General features: G+C 41.4%; 1 protein-coding gene across 6 annotated transcripts in view; it reads left to right on the top strand.

The window, feature by feature from the left end:
* The window catches only part of SEMA6A (semaphorin 6A), a 117,419-nt gene that overhangs the window by 70,125 nt on the left and 21,272 nt on the right, over nt 1-26,022 (top strand). For 2 of the 6 annotated variants that reach the window (XM_032675054.1, XM_032675058.1), the window contains 9 exons: nt 1,860-1,991; nt 5,298-5,453; nt 6,853-7,029; nt 7,749-7,889; nt 7,983-8,063; nt 10,187-10,245; nt 12,030-12,050; nt 12,183-12,233; nt 18,989-19,153. In XM_032675054.1, the coding sequence (XP_032530945.1) occupies nt 1,860-1,991; nt 5,298-5,453; nt 6,853-7,029; nt 7,749-7,889; nt 7,983-8,063; nt 10,187-10,245; nt 12,030-12,050; nt 12,183-12,233; nt 18,989-19,153 (983 nt within the window). Of the gene's footprint in view, nt 1-1,859; nt 1,992-5,297; nt 5,454-6,852; nt 7,030-7,748; nt 7,890-7,982; nt 8,064-10,186; nt 10,246-12,029; nt 12,051-12,182; nt 12,234-12,782; nt 13,043-18,988; nt 19,154-26,022 lie in introns of those variants that run through there. The other 4 variants (XM_032675055.1, XM_032675056.1, XM_032675059.1 and 1 more) reach the window with 4 other exon arrangements.

Below are 26,022 nucleotides of genomic sequence, written 5' to 3'. Positions count from 1 at the left end.
AGGCTTCCCAGGGAAGTGGTCACAGCACCAAGCCTGAGAGAGTTCAAGAAGTGTTTGGACAACACTCTCAGGCACATGGTGGGATTCTTGGGGTGGTCCAGTGCAGGGCCAGGAAGTGGACTTCAGTGATCCTTGTGGGTCACTTCCAATTCAGGATATTCTATGATTCTGTGAAATCTCTAACATGGATGTATCTCTTTCATTCCTCCTTCACTAAGGAAAAGCTGCAACAAATACCTTTGGTCTCTGGAACAAAATTTCCCCCTAGAGTGAACTGTAAGAGATTCCTCAATCTAGTCTAAGGTCACTCAGGGTAGAAGCTGGTGATGGATTGTAGTCCAGTGGCTCGGAGATGGCATGGCTGCCACCCACAGCACTCCATCCTTACCACTTCATTGTGCTACAGACCTGCAAACTGCCATCCTTAATAGTAAAAGATGTTGCAATCCTCTAACCACAGCAATCCCTCCATCATGTTGAGCACAATTCTCAGCACTTTTAGTTCTGTAAACACACCCCAATATTTTAGGTTCGTTGTTTTTTTCTTTACAACTGAATTCAGCAAAATGCAAAATCTTATTGCTAGAGTGGATTTTGAGGTGTCTTTTAGGGAGAGGGCCTCTCTGTGGCCACATATACCCTTGACCATGTTTTACGTCAACATACGTGGGACTGCCTCCATTTTAGACTTCTGTTGTGTAGTATCACATTAATATAGAGCTTCGAAGTTTCCTTCCCTGTAAAAGTACAATCTGTGGATATCAAAATAAGACTAATACTGTCCCCCTACTTATTTTTCTTCAGTAACGCTCATTTTGAAACCTTTTAATATGCAAACTTATTTTTCTATCAATTTATATACCTTTATGAGTTTAGTTTTATTCTCTATAACAGTATTATAGTTACTGTATTTTGTCTCTGGGTATAATAAACTACTAGATAAAAGCAGGATTGAAAGCCTCAGCCAGCTGAGTTCATGCTGTTTACACAATAAAATCAAGTGGTGAAAGCCAGACACAAATAGAGTAGTTCATGTATAAAAAAAGGAAAGAAGAGTAGTTCATGTATAAAAAAAAGGGAAAGGTGGATAAATGAATAATTCATGTTTCCAAGTGACTGACCATGGGAAACCCCTAAGACTTTCAGAAACTATGTAGGTAAGAATATAATTATGTTTAGACAATGCTGTTGTACAGTTGCATGTAAATATTCAAAAAGTTGAAATTTGCAACATTATGATCTAAAAACAACATTGAATTTGCTTCTGTAAGCTCTTTACACCTCATTGAGTACAGCAAATTCCTGAGCACAGTTAACTCCTTTCCATTGGGAAAACTATGTGGAGGTCAGGCCATGGGAGGATGGAGTAATTACACATAAATGCCAGGTCAATGGCACATTGCAGCACACTTTCAGTTTGATTAGCACCAACTTCTGAACTGTCTACAGTATATTTTTTTGAGGCATGACAGGGACTGTGAGAGTTAGTACTGAGAGATGTTATGACTTACAGGAACGTAGATTTCCAAATAATGGGCTTTGAATGAGACTGGCCATTACTCTTCATGCATTGCCAGTGGTAGCCAGAGTTTCCCAGATTCTTTCCCTTTTTCAAGATCATTGCAATTACCTCTTTCTGTAGAGGCTTTGAAACAAATTCTGCTGGCAGGAGCTGTCTGCCAGCTGATTGGTATGTTTCAGGCTTTTCCATGGGGCTGGCTTTTCCTGTCAATACTAGATTTAGAGTTCAGAAGTGAGTAGCCTGTAACACTAAGACTCCTACAGAGCATGTTTTTTGCTCAAGGTTTTATGCGTAACTGCGGAATGAGTAACAATTTCTGGGAAATGTTACTTTGCAGCATCCCTGGCTCTGCAGTCTGTGCCTATGACATGCTTGACATTGCCAATGTATTTACTGGGAGATTCAAAGAACAAAAGTCTCCAGACTCCACATGGACACCAGTTCCTGATGAACGAGTGCCCAAGCCCAGGTACGTTTCATGTATGATGGTATTGTTCTGTTCCTTCATGCAGGTTTTTTGGTAATTTGAAGAGCCTTGTAAGGTGCAGATACAATTATACATGTTGCAACAGTAAAACAGAAGTTCAGTTGAATTTGGATCTAAAGTATACAATAGAGAATTTTTCCACTTAAAGAAGATTTGTGTAGCATAAATCAGGCCAACATCAGATTCACTTGGTCAGAATAATCACTTAAGAGTAGTGTGAATTACACACCTGTTGCAAATTGGTTCGGTAATGAATATATCTCATTGCAAAGCCTGCACCAGTTCTGTAGTTTGCTGTTCTATGGTTAACATGGAATTTAGGTGCCACAGTGGATGCATTATGGAAAGAAAAAAAGAGCATTCCACCAAACTGGAGATTCAGTTTGCCTCGTTCCTCCTATGAGTTGTTTTCCCTATTTCCACTTCCTTCATGTTTCCATGCACCTCCTCTATTACACTCTCTTTGTACTTCCTGAAAGTACCCATTTCATACAAAATGCTGTTGACAGACAGTTGCTAACTCATTTACACCAGTCTCATTTTGCTCTGAGCTATTGATATGCATGTAGATAAATAAAATTCATTTATCTCAGTTAAGCTCTATCACTTAAATGCATGTTTTACATTGCTTGTGATACCTTAATTAACTTTAAAAGAAAAACACATCTGGAGTACTCTGTGCAGTATTTAGTACCACAATATGTCACCTATTAGAGACATCCAAAGGAGGGCAACAAGGATGGTGAAGGGCCTTGCAGGGAAGCCATACAGGGAGTGACTGAGGTCGCTTGGTTTGTTCAGCCTGGAAAAGAGGAGACTGAGGGGAGACCTCATTGCATTTACAACTTCCTTGTACGGAGAAGAGGAGGGGAAGGCACTGATCTCTTCTCTGTGGTGAGGACCCAAGGGAAGGGCCTAAAGTTGTGTCAGGGGAGGCTTAGGTTGGAGATCAGGAAAAGATTCTTCACCCAGAGGGTGGTTGGGCAGTGGAACAGGCTTCCCAGGGAAGTGGTCACAGCACCAAGCCTGAGAGAGTTCAAGAAGTGTTTGGACAACACTCTCAGGCACATGGTGGGATTCTTGGGGTGGTCCAGTGCAGGGCCAGGAAGTGGACTTCAGTGATCCTTGTGGATCGCTTCCAGTTCAGGATACTGTGTGATTCTATGATTTTACAAAGCTTTATGGTGGCAACTGAGCTTCTGCCTAATCTGAATTTGGTCCACCATGTTTTGGAATTGCCAAATGTAGCATTCCTGTGCTGTCTTTATTCTGAAGTTGTCTCTAAAGAGAAGAACTTGGAGGTGACTGAGAAATCTGGCAAATTCTGTGTTTGTTTTCAGTCTGAGACTTGGTAAGGCACCTTCAAGCACTGTTGCTGGATTTTTTTCTGCATTCTTCAGTATTTCAACAAGTTGTTGACATGATAGGCTGCCATGGGACTGCAAGGCTGCCCGACAGCTCCAAGGTCATTTGTTTAGAACTTACTCAGATAGTGAATATTGTCAGGGAAGAGGGAAAGGAGAAGGACAAATCTCTTTCAGTGGGAAGGAAGATAAGAAAGTTGCATTATGAGTTTGGGGTGAGCCAATAACAGGCTAACAGTTATGATAATGATGGGATAATACTTCTCTTTTTAAGCCTGCAGGAGATAATGTGAGGTGAATTTTGAACACTATTTCATGTAACATTTGGCCATCAATCCGCTTAAAAGAAATAATCACTACTTCTAACTCATGTTGAAGTATATGAGAGGCACCTTTGAAATAAGACCATTTTTAATATCTCAAAATGGTGCAGAAGCAATTCTGCCGCTATTGATCCCAATATTTCTCAAAAACCTACTGGAGCCTTTCAGGGGCCTTGCTTCCCTGTTTGGCCAAACAGCAGGGTTTGCTTGGCATTATGTTTACTGGATTAAACCAGTTTTGAGATTAAAACAGGATTAATCCAATCATGCAATTAGGATTTAGGAGTAAATAGGCCTCCAGCTTAGATATACAGAAAGCCTAAGCACCATGGTGCCAGAAGGTGTAGGCTGCTCCCTCGAGTTCTCTGGGAATGTTACCTCATGAGTCAGAGCCCTTGCAGGGACCTAGGAAACTAGTGATACCCTTGGTTTCTCCTTCTCTGCCTCTTTTGCTAGTTCTACGTGCAGTTACAAGACAACCAAAATATTTTGGATATGAAGAGGCAAGAGGACACAGTGTCTGCATGTAGTTTTCATTCCTCAGCTCATATGGGACCAGAGTTGTCGATGCAGCTGGTTCCTTCCAGTCCTATGCTACCTTCCTACATAAGATTTATTTACCTAATGTTTGAATATTTATCTGAATTTAAGCAACACATATGATAGGACCAGTGTTGTATTTTGTTCAGGTTGACATTACTCCATTGATGTCAGTGACTATCCACATAAAAGTAGATGAAAATTGGATGCTGTTGTGTGTTTGTGAGTGAATGGTCTATCTTTCATCTTCCCATCTCACAGTGGCTCAAGGATTTGAAGAGTCATAGTGCTCTAGAAAATGACATCAAATGCACCTTTTGTTAGAGAAAATGGCCCACAAAATACAAACGACAGGGAAAGCATTTTTCTCTTTCCTTTGTGGAGATGGCTTGTCCAGGCACGAAATTTAAGCTACCTCTTAGGATCAGGGTAGATTTTAGAAATAAGGTGAGCCATTTTGCATTTAAAATGCAAAGAATGATAGATAACATTTCAGTGAAAGTCCTCAAAGTGCTATCATTCTTAAATCATCTCATCCAAATTAAGTGAAAGGTAAAACCAATGTTTACATGGATGCTATCTGTATTGTCTTCTCCTGTACTCTGCTTTCTACCAGACAGGACTGAAAGTGGCATTCTTTCACACCTTGTTAAAAAAATCAACTTCCTTCTGTATTATAGGGACTGCTTTTATCCCACGAAAGAGCAGTCAACTAGGGAAGTTACAAATAGGAAAGTACCTGTGCCAGTCGGCAGAATCAAGCCGAGTGCACGCATGCAGTGATTAGGTTCCATGTGAGTGGATAAACTATAAACGCTCTGTGTAACACTCCTGATGAAGAAATGCCTTTGTGCTTTTAGGTGACGTGAAGTTCTTTTGAATGGAGGATAGAACAAGATTTTAGGCTTACTTTGAGGGGCTGAACAAGTCCACTAGACTTCTCAATCCTCCATTTAAACTTTTGTAAAGCACATCAGATTTCAATGAGGGCCTCAAAACAAAAGGAGGTTTGCTCTTGATGTCAAATAAATTTTCTGGTTTTACTCTCTTGTTTTATGTAGGCCTGGTTGCTGTGCTGGCTCTGCATCATTAGAAAAATATGTGACATCTAATGAGTTCCCAGATGATACTCTGAACTTCATCAAAACACATCCACTGATGGATGAAGCTGTACCTTCAATTGTTAATCGACCCTGGTTCCTGAGAACAATGGTCAGGTACGTACCACTAAGTGAACTCTTGTCCTCATTGTAGCTGTCAAGTTGTGCTAATAGCCTTGTTCCAAGTACTCTCCAACTCTGTAAATGTCCTTGGTGTGCTGGGCATGAATCCAGCAAGGAGTGGTGGCAGAGCTGAGCAGATGCTGCAGAACTCCCTGAGCAGCTTTCAAGACAGGAAAAACCCTCAGACCTTTCCAACCATGCTATGCTGAAACCAGATCTTGGAGGAAATGCTGTGCAGGGAAGGTTGACCCACCTGCCAGGTTATATGTCAGTGTTTGAGAACGGCTCTGTAGAAAAATTTGGGCAAGGATCAGCAGACAACTCAGGAATATGTATACAGGATACAAACGTCTGCCAGGATATGTTCACAGGATATGTAGATGTATGTCAGGTTATGTACTGGTATGCTTTAATGTTTGCAAAAGTATATAGGCATAAGTAATCACATAGTCTGTATCCTTTCTATGGCAACAAAAGATAAATAATAACAGATTTGAAGAAAGGCTCATACATCAGCAAGTGGTAAATACACCATCACTTTCCTATCAAAATATATTCTCACTCTTTACTGTGGTCACTATACTACTTATCTACCTTCCAGCTGTGAGCAGAATAATATGACTAACTTTTGCCATATTTTTCTCTCTTCCTCTGAACAAGGGTGGAGTTTTGTGCTGGGCAGCGTTTAGCTCTGAAGAATCTGACTTTAGTAATGTGTCTTATGTCAGGTTTTTATGTCAAGTTTTATGCCTCCAACCAAAGATGAGAGCAGCAAACTCTGCAGAGTGCTTCCCCTTGATAGCCAGTACCAGCTAACTGCTACCAAATTACCAGTATATTCATTTTCAATAAATTGAGTCATCCCAAGATTCGATATCATCCCAGTACTGAATTCGCTTGGTGAGGGTTTTATTTTTAGTGAGGTAAAATGGTGTTTAGTATTTTAATATTGTACTGGCACAGCTTTTCCTAACAAAAAAAAGTTGAATCTAGTTCAGTTATCATTATTGCTGCTTTTAATGTGACAGAGCATGAAATTTTGAAGAAGTTCACCATGCTGACTGTCTTTCCCTGCCTGAAGAAATTACCAGGCTTTTCCTTTTGATCAGAACGATAATTCCTAAATGCCCTCAGACTCTTAACATCCCTTCAGCTTTCTGCTGAGAATTCTGCTTGCTATTGGTCATATGGACATGCAAACACATGAAAATTCCCCAACATCTGGGGAGCCAAACCGGTACAGTCTGTGTTGACTTATAGGCAGGTAGGAAAAGTGCTTCAGTATGTTATATGGTTGCTAGAAGGCTGCAATGCAGCTATCTGAAGTGGCAAAAGTGATTAAAAAATTTCCATCTAACCTCAAATGATGCAAAATGCTGTATTTTTATTTTAGATACCGACTGACCAAAATTGCTGTGGACTCTGCTGCTGGGCCTTATCAGAACTACACTGTGGTTTTCTTGGGGTCAGAGAAGGGAATCATCCTGAAGTTCTTAGCACGGACAGGAAACACTGGTTTCCTAAATGACAGCCTTTTCCTGGAGGAGATCAATGTTTACAATCCTGAAAAGTGTGTATCTGATTCTTTGTAGTCATGTATAGGTGACTTTGAACTTCTGATTTCCCAGAGAGTAGTTTGTCCCACAGAAAGGGAAGTGGTTAGAGAAGCCAAGTATTTTCAGTACTTTTAAATTGTTTGGGGAGGGGATGTCTGCTTATCAGTCTCTACATTGCAATAAGATTTTTTGTTTAGTATGTGTAGAAACTAGCCCATCCTATGCAGCAGCTGATGACTAATTAAAAGTGAAGTTCTGCAAAGGAAGATTAATTTTCTAATCCCGTAAAAAAACCCTGATTTCTCTCCAAATAATTCAACAACCAGGAAGCTGCTCTCAAAGGGAAGCTTTCCAAACATCAGTCTTCCTGAAATATGCCTAAGGGGGCTTTGAAGTGGGCCATAATCATGCAGAAATTTCAGCTACTTTGAGTACTGAAGAAGAATAAACACAAAAAATGAAGGGCCCTCAGAAGCTTGTCTGGTGTGCTGTCTTTCTCCAGTTCTTATTCCCCTGTCCCATGCATTTTTAATACTTGCTTATGTGTCTATCAGTGTTTTTAGTGGCTATTGTAAGGTTTTTTTCCTCGGCTTGTTCAATTCTACCTTTCTTAGGGGGTTTTTGGGGGGAGTTTTCTGTGGGGTTTTTTTTTCAGCTTGAGGAATCACTAAGGTTTCCTCTGGTTTCCCAGGAGAACCCATCTGTAACCTTAGCTCACTTTTTTCCTAATCAGGTGCAGCTATGATGGTATGGAGGACAAGCGGATCGTGGGCATGCAGCTTGACAAGCCCAGCAGTGCCCTGTACATTGCCTTTTCCACCTGTGTCATCAAGGTTCCCTTGGGCCGTTGTGAGCGTCACGGCAAATGCAAAAAGTAGGTGTTTTCTGATGGTGTCGGAAGCCTGAGCAGTAGGCGTAGGAAGTCGGAAGCGCTCACAAATGCCACCTTGTGCTCTTCTTTCACAAGGGCCTGCATAGCGTCCAGAGACCCGTACTGTGGATGGGTGAAGGAGAGCGGGGTGTGCACACAGCTGGTCCTTGGCTCCAAGTGAGTAAGAGCTCTGGCTGGATGGGACGCAAAGCTCTGGCAGTGGCGCCAGGCAGTCTTGGGCACAGCTATTTGAAACATGGGGCTCTTAGGGAAGGAAAAATGTGGGAAGTGTTTGTTTCTACCTTATTTGCATTCGCTTCTGAAATGTCTCACAAATTTTTTTGATGTGAAGTGTCAGCTGATTGGTAACTGCTGAAAGAGGAGGAAGAAGAAAATGAAAGAGCTGTACTAAGGTCCGCGTGTTACTGAAAGGAGCAAACTGGATGGATATGTCTGGACCAGCCTACACTGGAGCCATCACAGCTGATTAAAGAGGCAATAGAATCCAAATTAAATTACTGAAGCAATTTGTCCACTGAAAACAAAACCAGTCTTTCTAATTTACTGTGCATTACTATGAGGAATCACAGAGCACAGTAAGGGCTTAAAACAGATTTAGGGAAGTGCTGGGTCTCCCCTTGCTTAACAGTAAAATTTCATTATTTTAAAATAATGAAAGTCTGTGAAGGCTACAGGGAGCAGACCCACTTCAGAGCTCACATTTCTTGGCCACTTCTGACACACCTCATGATTGCCCACTCTGAGGTATACAGCTCTACTTCCTCAAGGTAGTAGTGGAAGTGTAGCACAGACATCGCAAGCATAGCCTTGACAGCCCCACAGCTGGCCTCACTCAACCCTGCTTCTGTACAGGTCTTTGGTATGTAATGGACAAGTTACAATCCCTGTGCTTCTATCTTGTTCTTAACTTGCTGTTTCAATTAAAATTATTTTGTCCACTGAGGAAGTTATAGCTGTATAGAATCATAGAATCATAGAATCAGCTGGGTTGGAAGGGACCTCAGAGATCATCAAGTCCAACCATTGATCCACTACCGCTGCGGTTACTAGACCATGGCACTAAGTGCCACATCCAGTCTCTTTTTAAAAATCTCCAGGGACAGAGAATCCACCATTTCCCTGGGCAGTCCATTCCAATGTCTGACCACCCTCTCTGTAAAGAAATTGTTTCTAATATATGTGTCTGTATATGCTTTACTACAAAAGTGTGGCTTGTTCCTGACTGGACATTTGGTAGAATAATATTAAAATGCACCTGTGCCTGTATCAGTTTTTTTCAGCATTCCAAAAGTCATTGAGTCCTTTTGAACTTCCACGACAAGCTCTATGGGACTTCCGTACCTTACGGAATGCAGCTTCCGCATTCATCAGTAGATCCATCGAGGCACAGGCAGTGCAGCTTGCAATGGTGAAGTCCAGAAGTGAGCAAGGCACCTCATGCTCTGCCCAGTGATTAGGAAGGGGTCCAGATCAGCTGTGGAGATGTCTGGTGAACTTCTAAGCTAGCCACCAGGAGGCAGAGATGTGAGCTGCCCTCCTGGAGCAGGTGGTGGTTGACCAGGAGTGGAGAATGAGTTTTCTGCAAGGGTAATTATACCTCAAGGGCAGGATCCTAACTAATGTAGACAAGGGCTTGTGTTGGAAGTTTTTCAAGGTTCTTGTTGTTCGCTTTTGACCTTACAGGAAGTTGGAAGAACAGCTTCAATAGTTATCCAAAATCACAGGCAGAGGTTGGGAGCGTAAACTGAGGATGTCAGAAAAGCCTGTGAGTGTTTTTCAGTAGAGCACCTTGAGTTGAAGGGAATACATTCTGTGGGCTGGACCATGTACCTTGCAGCCTCATCCGTCATAGTACCTAAATGATTGGAATGCAGATTGTCTTCCCCCAGTGCAGTACCTGCCCAGTTGGTTAGCTTCCTTCTCACACCAAAGTATCAGTGCACCTGGTCCACTCTGTGAAGAAGTTAAGGTTAGATTATAGTTGCTCCCAATAATATCACATATTTAACAGTTTAAAAAACACAAATCTCTTTTCCTCCCTTGGTAGTGAGGCATGCAGTGGATTTTTTAGAGGTAATAATATAAAGACAGAGCATTATCAGAAGCCAAGAAATCATTAAGCAATGATGAATAACTCAAATGTCTGTATTAAAATTTTTCAATCTTTATATGGAATTTCCAAAGAAATGGTCAGTTTCAGTTGCACATTTGATAATTTTTTTCTGGTTATGCCTGTGACTGTTGTTATTCATACTGTTTTGTTTCTTTATATTATTCAGACTGGCGTTTGAACAGGACATAGAACATGGCAATACAGATGGCCTGGGTGACTGCCAAAGTAAGCAAAGCTTTTACCCTCTCTTTACCATGTGTCACAGTATCCTTCTGAATGCCTCAGAAGGATGCCTCAGAATGCCATTACCTGTCAGGCATTCTTTTGTAGCAGTGTAAGCCCCAACAGGGACAGCAACAGTAGCTAACTATGCAGGTTCAGAAGAGGAACTGTTGTTTAAATGTGTTTGAGGAAAATAGCCCTGTTTGTGTAATTTATACAAACATCAGACTTCAAAGCACTTACATAGTGAGAAAAGCTCAGCTCTAGAGGATATTGATTACAGCAATGACATAATGAATTGGTATTCACTGTCTTTATTAGCCATGGTGGTTGGATTGTTTATGTACAGAAGTGGCTTGGTTTCTTAGTGTAGTCTGTGACGTGGACTGCATTCCCATGCAGCACAGGGAGACAGTGAAATATATCTTCAGTTTTGGATCTGAATCAAGAAGTGACAACTGCTTAGTTTGTGAAGCTTAGAGGATTTTATACACAGTCTGGACAACTTAGTGGTATTAAGGGTTATGTACCACTGACTCTGCTTAAGAAATTTCAATAGTAAACCTTAGGTACTGACACCAAGAGTTGAAAGCTTAAACACAGTCTTTAAACATTTACGGTTTTGCACTGAAATGCGTAAAAGTGCATAGCTTGCACTACATGCAGAGGAACCTTGCATGCTGATTTCTGAGCCTTCAGGAATACCAACATCTGTGTTCAGGACAGCTCTTGTTCCAAATGTTCTCTCCAAAGTTGGTTTAATTCTGAGCCCCAAATATTATTTATGAACCTCATGAAATCAAGACACATTCTTTTCAGTGCAATTTGCACTGATGCCTGTAGATGCAATAAAACTGATGAAGCTGAGGAATTAATGTACAGTTAGAGAGTCATTACTGCTGTAATACAGAGCAAAATAATGGAGGGCTGGAGTGTGCCATGGGATACAGTGTGGGCCAACTGCTTTGTAGAAAGCCAGAGCTTTCTCATGCCTTGTGCATCCTTATTCAAGAGCTGTTAATTACTGTGATCACTGTGCTTGAAGGAGTACAAGGATTTCAGCCTCTGCCCTAAGACAGGGCAGTGTAGGCTGTCTGAAAAGATTTTCGAAGGAGGTGTACACATACTCTGCCCTCTGTTCCCTGTAAAATGAGTTAGAACCAAAATCAGGTCAGTTCCCAGCTGGTCCATCTTTGCCCTTTTCAGCCAGTTCTGCTCTCCTTAGGCAAATAGGTTAGGCAGGAGTGGAGTGTACCTGATATATATATAAAAGAAGGGGTAGGAAATTATTCAGGAACACCACATTGTGCTCTTGGAGAGAGATCTGCTTCTGTGCAGAAAGCAACAAAGCCCATGCCCTGCTTAAATCCCTCTTTAGCTCTGAATGATGCATTGAACCTTGACACTGCACAGGGGTAGATTTCATTCCCTGCTAAGCCAGCTGATCTTATTACTTCATGTGGTCATGGGTCATCTGAGTTTTGTCCTTATTGCTGGCTGCATCCCTTGCAATGCCTTGCATTAGATTAGGACTTGTAAGGAAAGCCATGGCAGGGAGGACACTGGCTTTCCCACTTGCTACTCCTTGTACAGAGCTGGTCATGAACACTTTCAAAGCCCAACATTGTTTTTGGGTATGTCTGAATATTAGTGTTGCCTGGGTCCTTAGTGTACTAACCACATAATTATAAATGTCAGCTGAAACATAAATGGTTGCTAGCAGGAAACTATTTAAAAGAAAAAACAAGTGAGAAATAATGATTTTTCCCCTGTTATTTGTCTTTCAGATTCCTTCGTAGCCCTGAATGGTAAGGAAGTTCTTAGTTTCTTTATTTACTGACAGCAAATACATTTTGGAGGAATCACTTTTTACTAAACTTTTAAGGATTTTCATACTTCTGTTGTATTAAATGTTTCTTCCCAATTTATTTTGTTCATAGACATTTCAACTGCTTCACCTGATCATGAAATGTCTTACGACACACTGTATGGTCAGTTTATGAGTGTTTTTAAAAATTCTCCCCAGATCCTCATGTTAGTTAGTAGTTCCTGTACTCAAATAGCTGTTACCCTTTTTTACTTCTTTTATGTTGGTTTTTAGGGCCCGATTCACTAATCACAATTAGGATTAAGTCATACCTCTTGATTTTCAATCCCTCTTTTCTTGTCCTCCCTCTAAACTGTCTCCACTGAACTAAAGTCAGATAAGGCCTATTTTAATGGCATGCCAGCAGACATGATTAAGAGTATGCTTCATGAGAACACTCAAAGGAACACTTGGGTACAGTGATGCATCTTACCTGTTCACCAGGAAAAACAATACAGCAGCTCACATCCCACTCATGAGCCGTCCAGGCTGGTGTCATTACTGCTACAGCAGCCAGTCAGAGATACCTTAGGGAAAGGAGGGGAACTACCCTTGGGTAGGAAGATCTCTCATAAGGAAAACTAGCCATGTGAATTGAGACTGGATTATGTGTCAATTCCTGAAGGTTCTTGTTGCTTCTAGGGTGAGTCATTTATGTTGTCCATTCTTGCAGTATCTTATTGCCTGAATGAGGCCCAGTCTGTAAAAAAGAATAAAAGAAATTCATATAGCAAATTAAATTACCTGAGCTGAAGAGGATCATTTCTACAAGCCTACAGTACCAGTTTCCCATGAGGCAGCTGTTAAACTGTGCTCACAGTGCTTTTCATCACTTTGTTCTGGATATTTGGAAGTGGATTATGCAAGAGTGAAGAACAAATATCTTCATGAGGAATCATTGCAGAATAAATAATCCCTTTAAATTCAAACCTAGGCATACATTGCAATAGTTTTTCTTTATAGACATTCTGAACAAAGATAAGTTCTCACAAGCTGAGAATATGTGGTATTGCTCCCAGTGAAGTCAGTGGGAAATTTCCATATGGGGTTGGAGCTTCCTTGTAGTGTTGCTTTCAGGATGTACAAGACTAGCAGTTCAGCAAGGCTAGGTCAAATTCACCATATATTTGGCTGAACATAGCAAGAGATAGGTTAATGTGAAGTTGAGATGAACTTTTAATTGATCCTTTCGTCTCATGCCTGCAGAATATGTAGGTGTAAAACAGAAGCAATGACAGCTCAGTACAGCAGAATATAAATAACTGGAGGCACAGTAGTGCTGTTCGACATTTGTAAAACTAAAATCAAATTCCCCTTGTTGTTTATTACTGGGAAATGAAAAATGTGCAGGTGAAACTTGTTTGAAAATATGATAATGAAAACCAGTGAAGGGAGTGTACTAAATCAAAGGCAAGTTAAGACTTTGTATTATATGCAAGACTCACAGTTTCATTTGCATATACAGTTTGTACTTTCTTTCATTATAAAATTGCTGTATTTCCAATGCACAGAGCCACAATTGAAAAAGAGTAATAACAAAATCCATACTGCTGAATGTAAAGATAAGAAAATGGTTTTGGACATAGTGCTGACATGCCAGAAATGTTCTAGATTTGCTGTTTCTAAGTGAATTCATAGGCTACAAAGTTATAGCTGTGAGATTGTGGTTCTGGATCCTGCCAACTACAGTATTAGCAGGAACTTCAGTATAAACTGATATGACTAAAAAAGCAGAAGAGTGTTTCAAGTGAAGTGAAAAAAGTTGGAATCCAAAAGAGTATAGTTAAAAAAAGGGGCTTCATTTTACTGTCAAGCCCAAAGACAGACTCCGTAAATGAACCAAGCTTTTAAAACAGAACCCTACAGACAGATGCACTGGAGAAATGCTGACCCAGCTTTAACATGGATTCCCATTCATGCCCTGTCTTTCAAAGGTTATTTCATTGACCCTTCTCAGGTACACCCTGATAACAAGGCTGCTAGGCAAGTCAGTTCCTCCTTTTATGAGTTTAGTTAAAGTATCCATTCTGATGTTATTGCAGTCAGTCTTTCTTTTCACCTATCATGGCAAAATATGAAAGAAAATGCACTAGTCACCTCTATTGATCTTCCACATCAGAAGTGCAAAAATCCTAGGATGAGGTAGTAAACTAGTCTTAGTAAACACATTCATGTTTGCTAGCTGTAGTAACTGATCTGAGTAATTTTTTTTTTCTTGAGAAAATGAAAATTTTATGAATTATCTATTTTAATGTTACTGAGTACAGTTTAATGCATAAGTAAATGGCATGTTGTAATAGATTAAGCCTCAGAACACTGGGATAAACCAGAATACCAACCAAGTGAATGCTCAGGGTTTTTTTTGATTCAGTGGGCCAAATATATCCAAAAGCATCTGAAACTAAGAGAAAAGAAGTCTTAAGGCCTGATTCTCTTGATTTTCTCCACTATAAATCACCCTCCTTCAACAGACTTACAGCCAATCTGTAGCGGTGTGAATGAAAGGAGAACCAAGCCCTTAATCTTTGTATTCTTGGCACCAAACTCCTCATGAGTTTGGCAAGTGGGCTTCTTTCTAGGGCAGTCTTACATGATCAATTGCTTACAAGTAAAGTGCAAAGTCCACGCAGGTGACTATTCAAGTGACACCCAAGGAGAGGATAGCAGACTAAAGGTCTGGCTGCAGAAGGTCAGAGAGAAATTATGCAAGAGCCACATATTTAAACAAAGAGATTAGGCTAGATTCCTCTGCAAAATTCTAAGCAGCTTCAATTACCTTTGGAAACATCAGTTCTTAGTGAATTGGGCCCTTATTTAACCCTCTAGCCATAGTCCTTTCTCCCTCTGTAGTATTGATTTAGCTTTTCCCTCTAATTGTCTAATTAGGTTGCTATAGCTGTTAATAGGATAGCACGCAGACATCTTAACCTCTGAGATCCTAATGACTTGTGCATATTAGAGCAACTATCAAATACGTATTGAATCTCTGTCTTTGTTTTAAACCTGAAAAATTCTGCTTACGTTTTACAAGTGCACTTCAGAACAAGCTCTAGTTACAGAAGTGCAGCCTTTCTGAATCATTATATGTGCTTGTAGACACTAAGTGCTTTTACTCTGCCTCTGTTACTTGATTACAGCACTCCAAATGAAAAGTTTTTGCAAATAATGGAAGCACCTAAACCAGATTTTTAAAAAGTGTGTCTGTTTGATTTTTACGTGTTTGCTTTAAACAAAGACATTTGAAAAGCACTATGTGTGCAGTTATTCGGACTCTTTGCTTTAAAACAAAGGCAGAATTGTTTTTTCAGATGATTTTGTATTAACTATTATTAACACAGAGGTACTGGCCACATCTCAGATGTGCAAAGGCCTCTTTAAATTTCAGCAAAGCCTATTGTCAGAGTGGTAAAAATGGTGTAATGGGAAAAAAAGGCCCACTATGTGCTGCAAACTATACAACACATTGTAAAGGCTTAATAATGGCTGTGTGTGAGAGGGCCAGGACTGGGTTGCCTGCCACTTCAGTCTTTTCTGTTTATGAGAGAAACTTAAGTAGCTCACGCATTTGTGGTGCCACTGCTCAGAACTGAAATTCACCCAGTGGGACTGGCTATTCAGACACTTACAGGGCACTGTGATACTGCTTAGGGGAGCAGTATCACTGCCCAGTAGTAAGTGTTTGCAGAATACTGCTCTAGCACAACTGGGACAGGCTCAGGTTTAATCTGCTCCTGCCCTGCTTCCTGAAAATCAAATGGAAGTAAGTTTATCTCAGTTAGCTGTGGAAGCTTGCTTCTTAGTGTGTACTTTACTAACACATTAGTAACAGAGAGAATAGACTGATTTCTTTCTTTTGTATAAAACCTCTCTCCACCTAGTGACCATCTGGTACACATTAATATCTTCACAAAGCCTTAGCTTTCCATTACAAGGAAGTTCTCTGTGTATTGGCAACATATGGTTCAGGAAATATTTTTTTTTTTCCCAGAAAATGTGTCCCTTAGGCATATACTTCCTCTAGATTACTGTATTATGACATGTTTTTCTTTGACTTTACTTATAGCTTTTCCTTAGAATTCCCCCTTTAAACACACTTAAAAGTGCAAGTGTCTGGACAGAGATATGGGTATATAAATGCATATCAAACACAGGCAAAACCATGATTGCTACTTGACAAAATTTTCTTTTCTTTTACCTCCTTATCAAGCAATGACTAATTGCTTTCTTATGTTGAGTGCAGCACTATTTGTAGGCTGACCAAATACTGTACACATTATTGTGGTTGCTGAATGAGGTATTAACTCAGAGTCTGGAACACCATGAATGCTGCAACTGTGGATTAGTCCTTAGGGAAAAGAAAACATAAAAATCCCATAATTTCCATTTTCTAGCATGCTCTCTGCCCTGTTATTTGTCTTATTTGTTGGGGATGAGCACAGGAATTGACAAGCTTAAAATGGTGTTGAGTGAACCCTTTCATGCTCCAGCATATTCTTACTTCAAGGGAATATGTGTGTGCTTTCAATCACTGGACCTCTACCTGTCCTTTTGGAAACAAGCAGACCTGCTGCAGGACTGCTGTGGAGCAGGCAGCACATTTGGATCAGAGTCCATCATTATCTAACTGTGTGTTACCAATGTTCCCAGCCATGCTGTGGCTTATGGAAACCTTTTAAAAGACAATAATGTTTTGTCTTCTCTTTTCTATTTGAGTGACATTAAAAGCTCTCTCTTAACAAAATACAGCCTTTAATTTGCCATGCTAAAGAAAGATGGCTGGGAGAAACCAGACTTTCTACCATGAGTGGGTAAAAAATAATCCAGTGCCTTTGTCAGTATAAGCCTTCAGACTGAAGTCCAGAGCTAAATTGTGTTGCTGTGAATTTTACCGGCTTTCTTTTCTAAGCATACAAGTTACAGGAGTTCATTGTGTCCATGTCCTGTGCTAAACACAGTCCAAACTGTTTCCACCTATAATCCTGTGCAGGAAATCAGAAGGGCTCCTTGAAAACATACAGAGGAGCACAGACATTTTTTTCCTCATTAATATTCGGCAGGACTTCATAACAGCATCTTAATAGAAGTTGCAGTATTTTGCTGACTTCCTCAGTAGCTCAACACCATGAAGCTGGTGAAAGAGCTGGATAAATTGAAGCACATGGGTGCTTCAAAAAGCCTGAGGACATTGGTGGCCAACATTTAGATTTTGGTTGCTGGAGTGGAATTGAGGATCTCGGTTCATCATCTCTTTCTTCTCTTATGAGAGTTGGGGCTGGGTGGCTTTAGAAGGCATTTAAACAGCTTTTTTGAGATGCAGCTTCCAAAAGCTTTGTGCTTATCCACGTGACTTTAAAATAAACTATAGAAGCACAGGCTCTAACTGACCAACTCTAAGCCTTCTCTGGGAGGATTTAAATTTCAGCTCCTTGTGTTGATCTGTCTCTGCCCCAGTGAGTCTCAAATTATTCTTCCAAGCAGTGAAGCAAGATCAAGGGAAGGAGCAGGGAAAGGGTCCTTGCTAGGGCAGTCTGTAGCCTGGTGATTGGACTCTTCTCCAAGGGAGATTCATCTAAGGAAGGAAAATTAGTTTGCTGGGCTGTTCAAAAGGAGAAGGGCTGCTGTCAGTCTATCTAGTGTTATCTGAAGAAAAAGCGCTATATGCCATTCTGTCTGTGAATAATCCAATTCTGTTAGTTTGTGTTTGAGCATGTGTCACAAACACCTCTTTTGATAGGCTGTCTCAGAAAAGTAGGCAAGGGGTAATACACTTACTCCACCTCAAATTAAGGAGGCCCAGAACTCCTTGGATCCTGCTCAAAATAACTCACTTTGGCACATGTACTGAAAGGAAACTTTCAGAGTGGTTTTGAGGTCAAAATGGTGTAGTGTGGATGGTGTTTGGTACTTCCTCCCCAAAGCAGCTTAGCCATCTTCCAGAGACAGTAGACTCCAAGCATCTCAAACGTTTTGGTGCTACATCTCTACCTGAGCCAATCCACCTTTAAAATTGTGCCATGTTTCCAGCAGGGCACATTCTGTGAATGTGCTGTTGGTTGGGGTATTTGATATGCAAAGAGCGAATCAGCCTTATTCAGGACAGCAGTAACAATGTCTAGAGCATTTGTAATGGATAAAAGGCACCTGAGACCTCAGTCCAGCTGCTGCTGGAGTCATGGGTTCTTGGGCAGATCCGCATAGTGAGACATTGTCTTAACTGTCACTCTGAGCAGAAACCATATTCAGTTTTGTGCTTATTTCAGAGTCATTTTGGACCATCAGCTCAGACGGGACCAATAGTGATGGTGCAAGCAGGTGTGAGCAGCTGGCCCTGGACATATCCCATCTGGAGTGGGATGCCACAGTGTGAGCACACTGGTGCTTGGCTGTCCTTCATTCCCCTGGGGGCATGAGGCAGAGTGCCACTGATGTTGCCATTTTGTAGTTCTGGCATTCCCATTCAGTTTTGGCCATTTTAGAAGTTTTTCTGTTTTAAATTCTTTTTAAAATTGCTTTTTAACTAAGCCAGTACCACGACAGTATGGGCTGACACTTCAGTTTCAGTCAGGCTGTGTACTGAATCCAGCCAAAGGATATTTGACTTGAATGAAGTGTGCTTACCTTCTTTCACACGTTTTTAGCTCTGTTGAGTTAAAGCAAAGAACTGCGAGCTCAGTGGCAGCACCTCTTAGCACCCTGATCTGAAAGGTTCACATCCCCTCTTTCTTGGGGCTGTGTTTTGAAGGACTTTTGCTCAGCCTAAGGCAAGACGTTCACCCATCATGGAAGCAAAGCAGTCCGTGCGTTCCTGAGCATGGGGAGGTAGAGTGGTAAGTGACTAATGAGACTTGTCTTCCCTACCTGTATTTATAATGTAAACAGGACACTCCAGTTCCCTAGTCCCAAGCACCACCACTTCTGACTCTCGCGCTCGACAGGGTTATGATGCTAGGGGACGCTTGCTGGATTGGAAGGATCCGCTTGGTTCATCTGAAAATACAGATCCATATGTGGCAGTTTCATCCCATAATCATCAAGACAAGAAGGGTAAGGCCTTGGAAATGATATCCTGTGGTGAGGAGGGAGGGGGAGGAGGACTAAAGTGTAACTGCTTCCAGCTGGCTTGGAGTAACATGTAATGAAACTCTTGTGCTATAATTAAAAGCTTATCGTAAAGCCTGAAACTAAACAGCCAATCTTAGACTCAGTCCTAGATAATTCACTGCCTGAGGAAACCACACAAAACAAACAGAAGTGCATGCCTTTATAGAGTGTCTTATGTATGAAAGGAAGGGAAATAGTGGGGATTTAGCCCTCTTTAAATTTGATCTGTTCTCTGAAAGAGCAAGATGCAGGCTTCCCATTGCTCTTAAGGGTGCGCTTTTATGTTGCCTTTGTCTGAATCCCTAGCAGATCTCAGCTAATTTCACATTATTTCCTTCTCTCAACAACCGTAGAATCATAGAACCATGAAATTATTTGAGTTGGAAGAGATCCCCAAAGATCATCTCATTCCAACCCCCCTGCCATGACCAGAGACACCTTCCAGTAGACCAGATTGCTCCAAGCCCCATCCAACCTGGCTTTGAACCCTTTCAGGGATGGGACATCAGCAGCTTCTTTGGGCAACCTGTTCTAGTGCCTCACCACCCTCACAGTAAAGAATTTCTTCCATATATCTAATCTAAACCTACCCTCTTTCAGTTTAAAGTCATTCACCCTTGTTTTATCTTTACTTGCCCTTGTAAAAAGTTCCTCTTCAGCTCTTTTTTAAATCCCTTTAGGTACTAGAAGGCTGCTATAGGGTCTCCCCAGAGCCTTCTCTTTCCCAGCTCTCTCAGCCTGTCTTCATAGGAGAGGTGTTCCATCTTTCTAGTCATCTTTGTGGCCCTCATCTGGACTTGCTCCAACAGGTGCTTCCCACAGGTCTTTCCTGTGCTGAGGGCCCCAGAACTGGATGCAGCACTGCAGGTGAGGTCTCACCAGAGCAGTTTAGAGGGGCAGAATCACCTCCCTCAGCCTGCTGGCCACGCTGCTTTTAATGCCGCCCAGGATGCAATTGGCTTTCTGGATTACAAGTGCACATTGCTGGGTCATGTCGAGCCTCTCATCCACCAGCACCCTCAGGTCCTTCTCAGCAGGGCTGCTCTCAATCCATTCAACCCCCAACCTGTATTCATACTGGGAGTTGCCCTGACTCCAGTGCAGCCCCTTGTGCTGGGCTTTGTTAAACCTCTTCAGGTTCTCATGGGGCCACTTCTCAAGCTTGTCCAGGTCCCTCTGGATGGCATCCCATCTTCAGGTGTGTCAATCGCACATAGCTTGGTGTCACCTGCAAACTTGCTGAGGGTGCACTCAATGCCACTGTCATTGCTGAAGACATTGTACGGACTCCTGAGGGAACCACTTGTCACTGATCTCCATCTGAGCGCTGAGCCACTGAGCACTATCCTCTGGATGCGACTGTCCAACCAATTCCTTGTCCTTTGAACTGTCTACCCATCAAATCCATCTCTCTCCAATTTAGAAAGAAGGATTTTGGAGGTGTGTCAAAGCTCTTAAGGAAGTCCAGATAAATTATGTCAGTAGCCACTTCCTTGTCCATTGATGGAGTCTCTTCATTGTAGAAGACTTGTCAGACAGCACTTTCCCTTGGTGAAGCTGTGAGCTGTGCTGGCTGTCTCAAATCACCTCCCTGTCCTCCATGTGCCTTAGCAGAGCTTCTAGGAGGATCTGCTCCATGATCTTCCCAGGCACAGAGGTGAAGCTGACAGGTGAGTAGTTCCCAGGGTCCTCCTTTCTACTCTTTTTAAAGATGACTACAAGTTTCCCTTTTTGCTAGTTGCCTAGAACTTCACCTAACTGCCACACTTTTCAAATGTCATGGAAGTGGCTTAGCAATTACATCAGGCAATTCCCTCAGGAATTTGGGATGCATCTCATCAGGTCCAGAATACCTGTGCCTACTTCCACCATTGGCACATTTCCTTCTTGCCCTATATTTTGTCCAGCAGATCCTGACACAACCATGCCAGTCTCTTGCCTTTCTTGCCCAGTTTCTTTCACCTGGGGATCACTAGCTCTTCCATCTTGGACCAGCTAGGTCTAATACAAGCCCTTTGGCCTCCAGTCTCCCTTTGTGATACATACAGAGAATTAGGCAGAGAATTGCCTAAATTTGCCACGAGAACATACTCAGAGAAAAAGAACCTTTTCTCCTAGGTACGGATGGTGATGCCCCTCATTGCATCTTGACCCTCATCACTCTCCCAGCTGTATCTGTAATCTGTATCACAAAGAGTTTAAAATTGTTCCTTTTAAACAGAGGAGTTAGGTTCAAATAGCTCCACTGCTAGAGAGATGTGAGTCCTTGTTATTCTTCTCCAGGGTGTTCTTAGATCTCTTTTTTCAATCTCTGCTCCGTTGAAGATGTTTTGCTCTGTGTGGACTAATTAAGTACTCAGTGGGTCAGAAGGAAGATGGGTATGAGTAAAACTCACTTGCTGAGTGGTTAGGGCACTCACCAGGGGCAGGAACACACGTGAGCTTCAGTCCTTTCTGCTATGAATACTTGATATAAAACACTTAAAATATTAATTGAAATGTGGATTCCAGTCTCTATTGTTCATGCATTTTACATGAAAAACTCATTAGTCAAAAGCATCATCTGTTCCTGGAGAAACTGCTGGCATGCTAGACCTCATGCTTTGCATTGTCTGCCCAAACTAGTAGATTACTAAATCATACTCCTTCCCCTCCATCTGACCCAGTGAATCTTGAATTCTCTGCATTGGCTGAGGAGGCTTTCAGCAGGGGGTGATGAGCACACTAACATCTCAGAACAGTCTTCAGAGCTGCATGAACAGCTGCCGGTGGTCTGGACCCAAACTGTGACCTCAGTGCCTGTTACTCACAACAGCCCCAGATACAGGATGCCTCCCACAGTCCTGGGATATCCGGGGTTTCTCACTGAACTCTCCAGGACTGACCTCAAAGAGCCTTCACAGTTCGTAACCATAAAGGCAATGGGCGTCACCTGGCTGGCCCAGCAGAGACAAAGCCTTAAGCATTTTTCCACTTGAGGAGGCCAGTCAAATTAGGCAGGGGATTCAGTAAAATTTCTTGAGATACCATGGCAAACATTAATCTAGTAGCCTTGGCTTTTAGGCTTGTTGGCAGGAAATGGAATATGAAGATTTCGATTCCCTCAGGCAAAGATATGAACTTGTCTCCTACCTCCCAGCTAATTAGCTTTTCCTATAAAAAAGGGAAAAACTACCCCTGTTTGAACATTTTTTTTTTTTTAGAGCTTGATCCTGTAGACATTCTGGGAGAATAACTGCAAATCTAAACCAAAAAAGAGAATTTCTAGAACCTGATCAGACTTCTCTGTGTGTTAAGCACAGAGCCTCTTTGCACTCTGCACACCTGTGGGCTGCTGAGCTTTGGCAGATGAAGAATTTCAGGCGGCTGCAATACTTAAACTCAAAACCGTAACTTTGGGTGCAAGTGACTTACGGTGCTGAAGACGAAAGCTCAGACTCCTAATTCCTATTTAAACCCAGTTTGAAATATTATCCTCACTTTTTTTAATTCCTCATCCCTCTCTGTTCAGCTGTGAAAAGACAACTGAAAAAAAGCAGTTTCTGGGTATCACTTGTATAGAGAGGAAAGAAGGCAGATAAACTTGCATGCCCTCCTGAAGATGTATGTGATTTAACTAGCTCTCCTCTTTCATCTCAGCAATAAATCATTGAGAATGCTGACAGCCAAAAAATAAGGCTCTTTTCTTTCTCTGTCCAGTCTGCTAGTAACACTTGTTATTCAAAATGCTTCAGGTGAGAGGACATTTCTTAGAAAATCTAGTGTTCCCTCTTCTGAAAGTAAGTGGTATCTTTCTCTCATCCACCCTGAAAGGGGCAAATGTCATTAAGCAGATTTAAGAAGGAATGAAGGACTGAAGGAAGGATGGATGGATGGAAGGAAGGGAGGGACGGAGGAAGGAAGGAAGGGAGGGATCCTTAAACCCAGCTCTTCTGCTAGTGTCAGACAGGAGAGCGGTGTCAGAAACCAATAGTGGAAAATCTGGCCCTTTATGTACCCAAAGGAATGCAGAGATGTGTATGCATTTTAATGGCACTATTTGTTATGTGTGGGTCCCTGCTTCACAAGTCTTTTGCAAAGCAACGCTTAATAGATGGAAAGCTAGCTCTTAAAAAGCATCTTGTATGTGACTAGCAGCTTTCCGAAGCGCATGCAGTGACAATATTAATAAATGTATAGCTATTGGATTTAATCATTTTCACTTCAATTCACTGACTGACGAGGTGGCTTACATTCCATACTTCCCTCCCCAGGGAGTGATGGTTACCAAAGAGCCTTATGAACACTTGACAGGGTCATTTAAATCTCTCACATTCTTTGGTGCCTAATTATGAATATTGACAAAGCTGGAAGCAGTCTACACCAATGAAAACAATGGCGGCAGAGGTGACCGCATGGTTGTTTACCATTACCATCTACTTGTGTGTTGTTACTTCTTGCCTTGCCCAGTCAGAGCCAGTTGGCTCCCAAATTGCTATTGAGTTGTTGTTTTAACAGGGCAAAGGAAGGAGTTCTTACACTAAATCAAATCAGGAAATGTTACGCTTACTATCCCTTTATCAAAATTTTGTTTTCACTTTTGCTGTGATTTCTTTTGCTTTCACACATTCACAAAGAAAAAAAATTTAACATTTTCTCCTGATTTTGCAAGGTGCTTTGTGTTGTTCTTCATTGGTTTTGTTAAATTCTTTGAACAGTGTTTTCTTTCCTTTTCTGTTCTCACAAATGGCTCCTTACTGATTGTACTAATTGTATAGAATCCACTTACTGCTTTCTTTTCTGTAACATGGTTGCTTTGATGATGTCACATCCATCCATATGCTTCACTTTTAATTCAGTGCAGGCATCTTGGGGAAGATCTGGGGGGGTGTGAAAAGGGATTCTTTAAAAGGGTTGACTCATGGGAATGTGACATTTGTGTGCCACAGCTTTAGTAGCTAAATATACTCTGGGACTGTTGTTTTGGAGCTACATCACATTTCTTGCCAAGATGAAAATGTGTAGTGCCGCCCATAGGGTGGGAATTATGCGTTGCCATCCCATTGGCATTTTCATTTTGGCCTTTCTATTGCAGGAAAAAAAAAAACAAAACCAACCAAAAAAAAAAAAAAAAGAAAACAAAAAAGAAAACAAACAAAACCAACCAAACAAAACCAACCAAACAAAACAATGCAAACAAAAAACCATCTCTGATTGGGCAGACTGCACCCCCCTTTCCTCTTCTACTCCCATTCTTCCCCAGCAAACAAAAACAAACTAACAAAAAAAAAAAAAACCAAAAAAAACCACCCAAAAAAACAACAAAAAACCCCCCCAAAAACAAAAACAAAAACAAAAAAAAATCCCCAAAACACATGCTCTAGAGTATGTTTACATTTTATTTTCTTTCCTTGCTGTGTTTTAGTGTTGATTTAATTGTGTGTTTCTCACCTTTGTTGAAACAGTTTCCCTAACCTCATTGTCTAACCTTCCCCCCTGCTGCCATTGTACTTGGTCTTCCTCCCTTTGCAGTCACAGTCATGAAGCTCCTCCTGTGGAGCACTCCAAGGCTTTACCCTCTACACCCCAGTAGTGCCGTAGTGCTGTATCTCTCTGTAGTTGTCCTACTAACGAAGGAGGGAGTAGAGATGAACAGCTCTGTGACAGGCCTCCGTGAAGAAAACAAAGTGATTTTCTTCAAGAGTAGCTGGCCTTGTCCCTCATTACTCCGCTGCCCTTCTCTGCTGCCTCCTGTCCTTCCTGCCCTCCCTTCAGAAACGCCTCATGCTTTTAAATCCTGGGTTCATTAGCGCAAATGTAGCCAACAGCCCAGTTTTCTCACTTGCTCCCTAATTGCCTGGAACCCGCCTTTTAATCACAGTTTTGATAAATTGGTTTCAAATTGAGCTTACGATTTAATGGTTCTGCTACAGCTTCTCCACAGCATTCAGGTGGAGTGGCCTGAGCTGGGCACTGAATGACAAAGGTGTAGTGTTGCTGTTAGCGGGCTTTAATGTTTGTATTCCTTCTTGTCTCAGCACTCATTAGGTGAAGATTATGAGGTGGTATCTCCTTTCCTTAACAAGCCTTTTGTCGATATCCATGTGGCAATAGTAAAAAAGCTGATTAAAAGCAGCATGTGATGAAAACAGTTTACAGAGTTAGGAGTTGCTGGTTTATTTGAATATCAACAGTGGTCCTTTAGAGACAGTATCTATATAGATTGTCGAATCTATATTATTAGTAGTAGTAACTGCAGCTCTTCCTCTGGTACAAAATTGGGCATGATTAGCAATAGTCAACTCCTTTATTTGGAGAGGACTGTGCTCTTGGGGAGCCCAAGAGCTGTTCCTTTCAAAACCTGCCTCAAGAAGATTTTTATATTGTACACAAGTGGCAGTGTTACTAAATTTTACTGTGATTATCACTACTTGAAAGATTTGCCAAGTGCTGACAATGCTTGTCTCTGGAGAGTCTGCAAATGTTCAAGCAGATTCTGTTGCAGTGAGACAGAATTATATGAAACTTCAGGTACAGTTATGATAAAGAACATAAAGTGCTGATATAACAAGATACTTTACAAGTAAACATGAAATGAGAGGGGAAAAAAATCCCTGGCAGAACAAAGCTTCAGACTCTTTTTTTTTGCATAAATTAAGCATCTGTTGTTCGCCATGGGAGAGCTGAGTTTTGCACCAGAAGTACATTTGCAGGGTATGTTTTTACACAAAAATATTGTTATATGCTAATATGTACACAGATCTTAAAGATTCAAAGTGGGTTTTAATCAGAGAAAGCAGAGGAACATTGTTATTATCTTACTGGCATTATGT

This window comes from Chiroxiphia lanceolata, chromosome Z (genome assembly GCF_009829145.1).
Source record: "Chiroxiphia lanceolata isolate bChiLan1 chromosome Z, bChiLan1.pri, whole genome shotgun sequence".
NCBI classification, from domain to species: Eukaryota; Metazoa; Chordata; class Aves; order Passeriformes; family Pipridae; genus Chiroxiphia; species Chiroxiphia lanceolata.
This window is presented reverse-complemented; position numbering and strand designations above follow the sequence as displayed.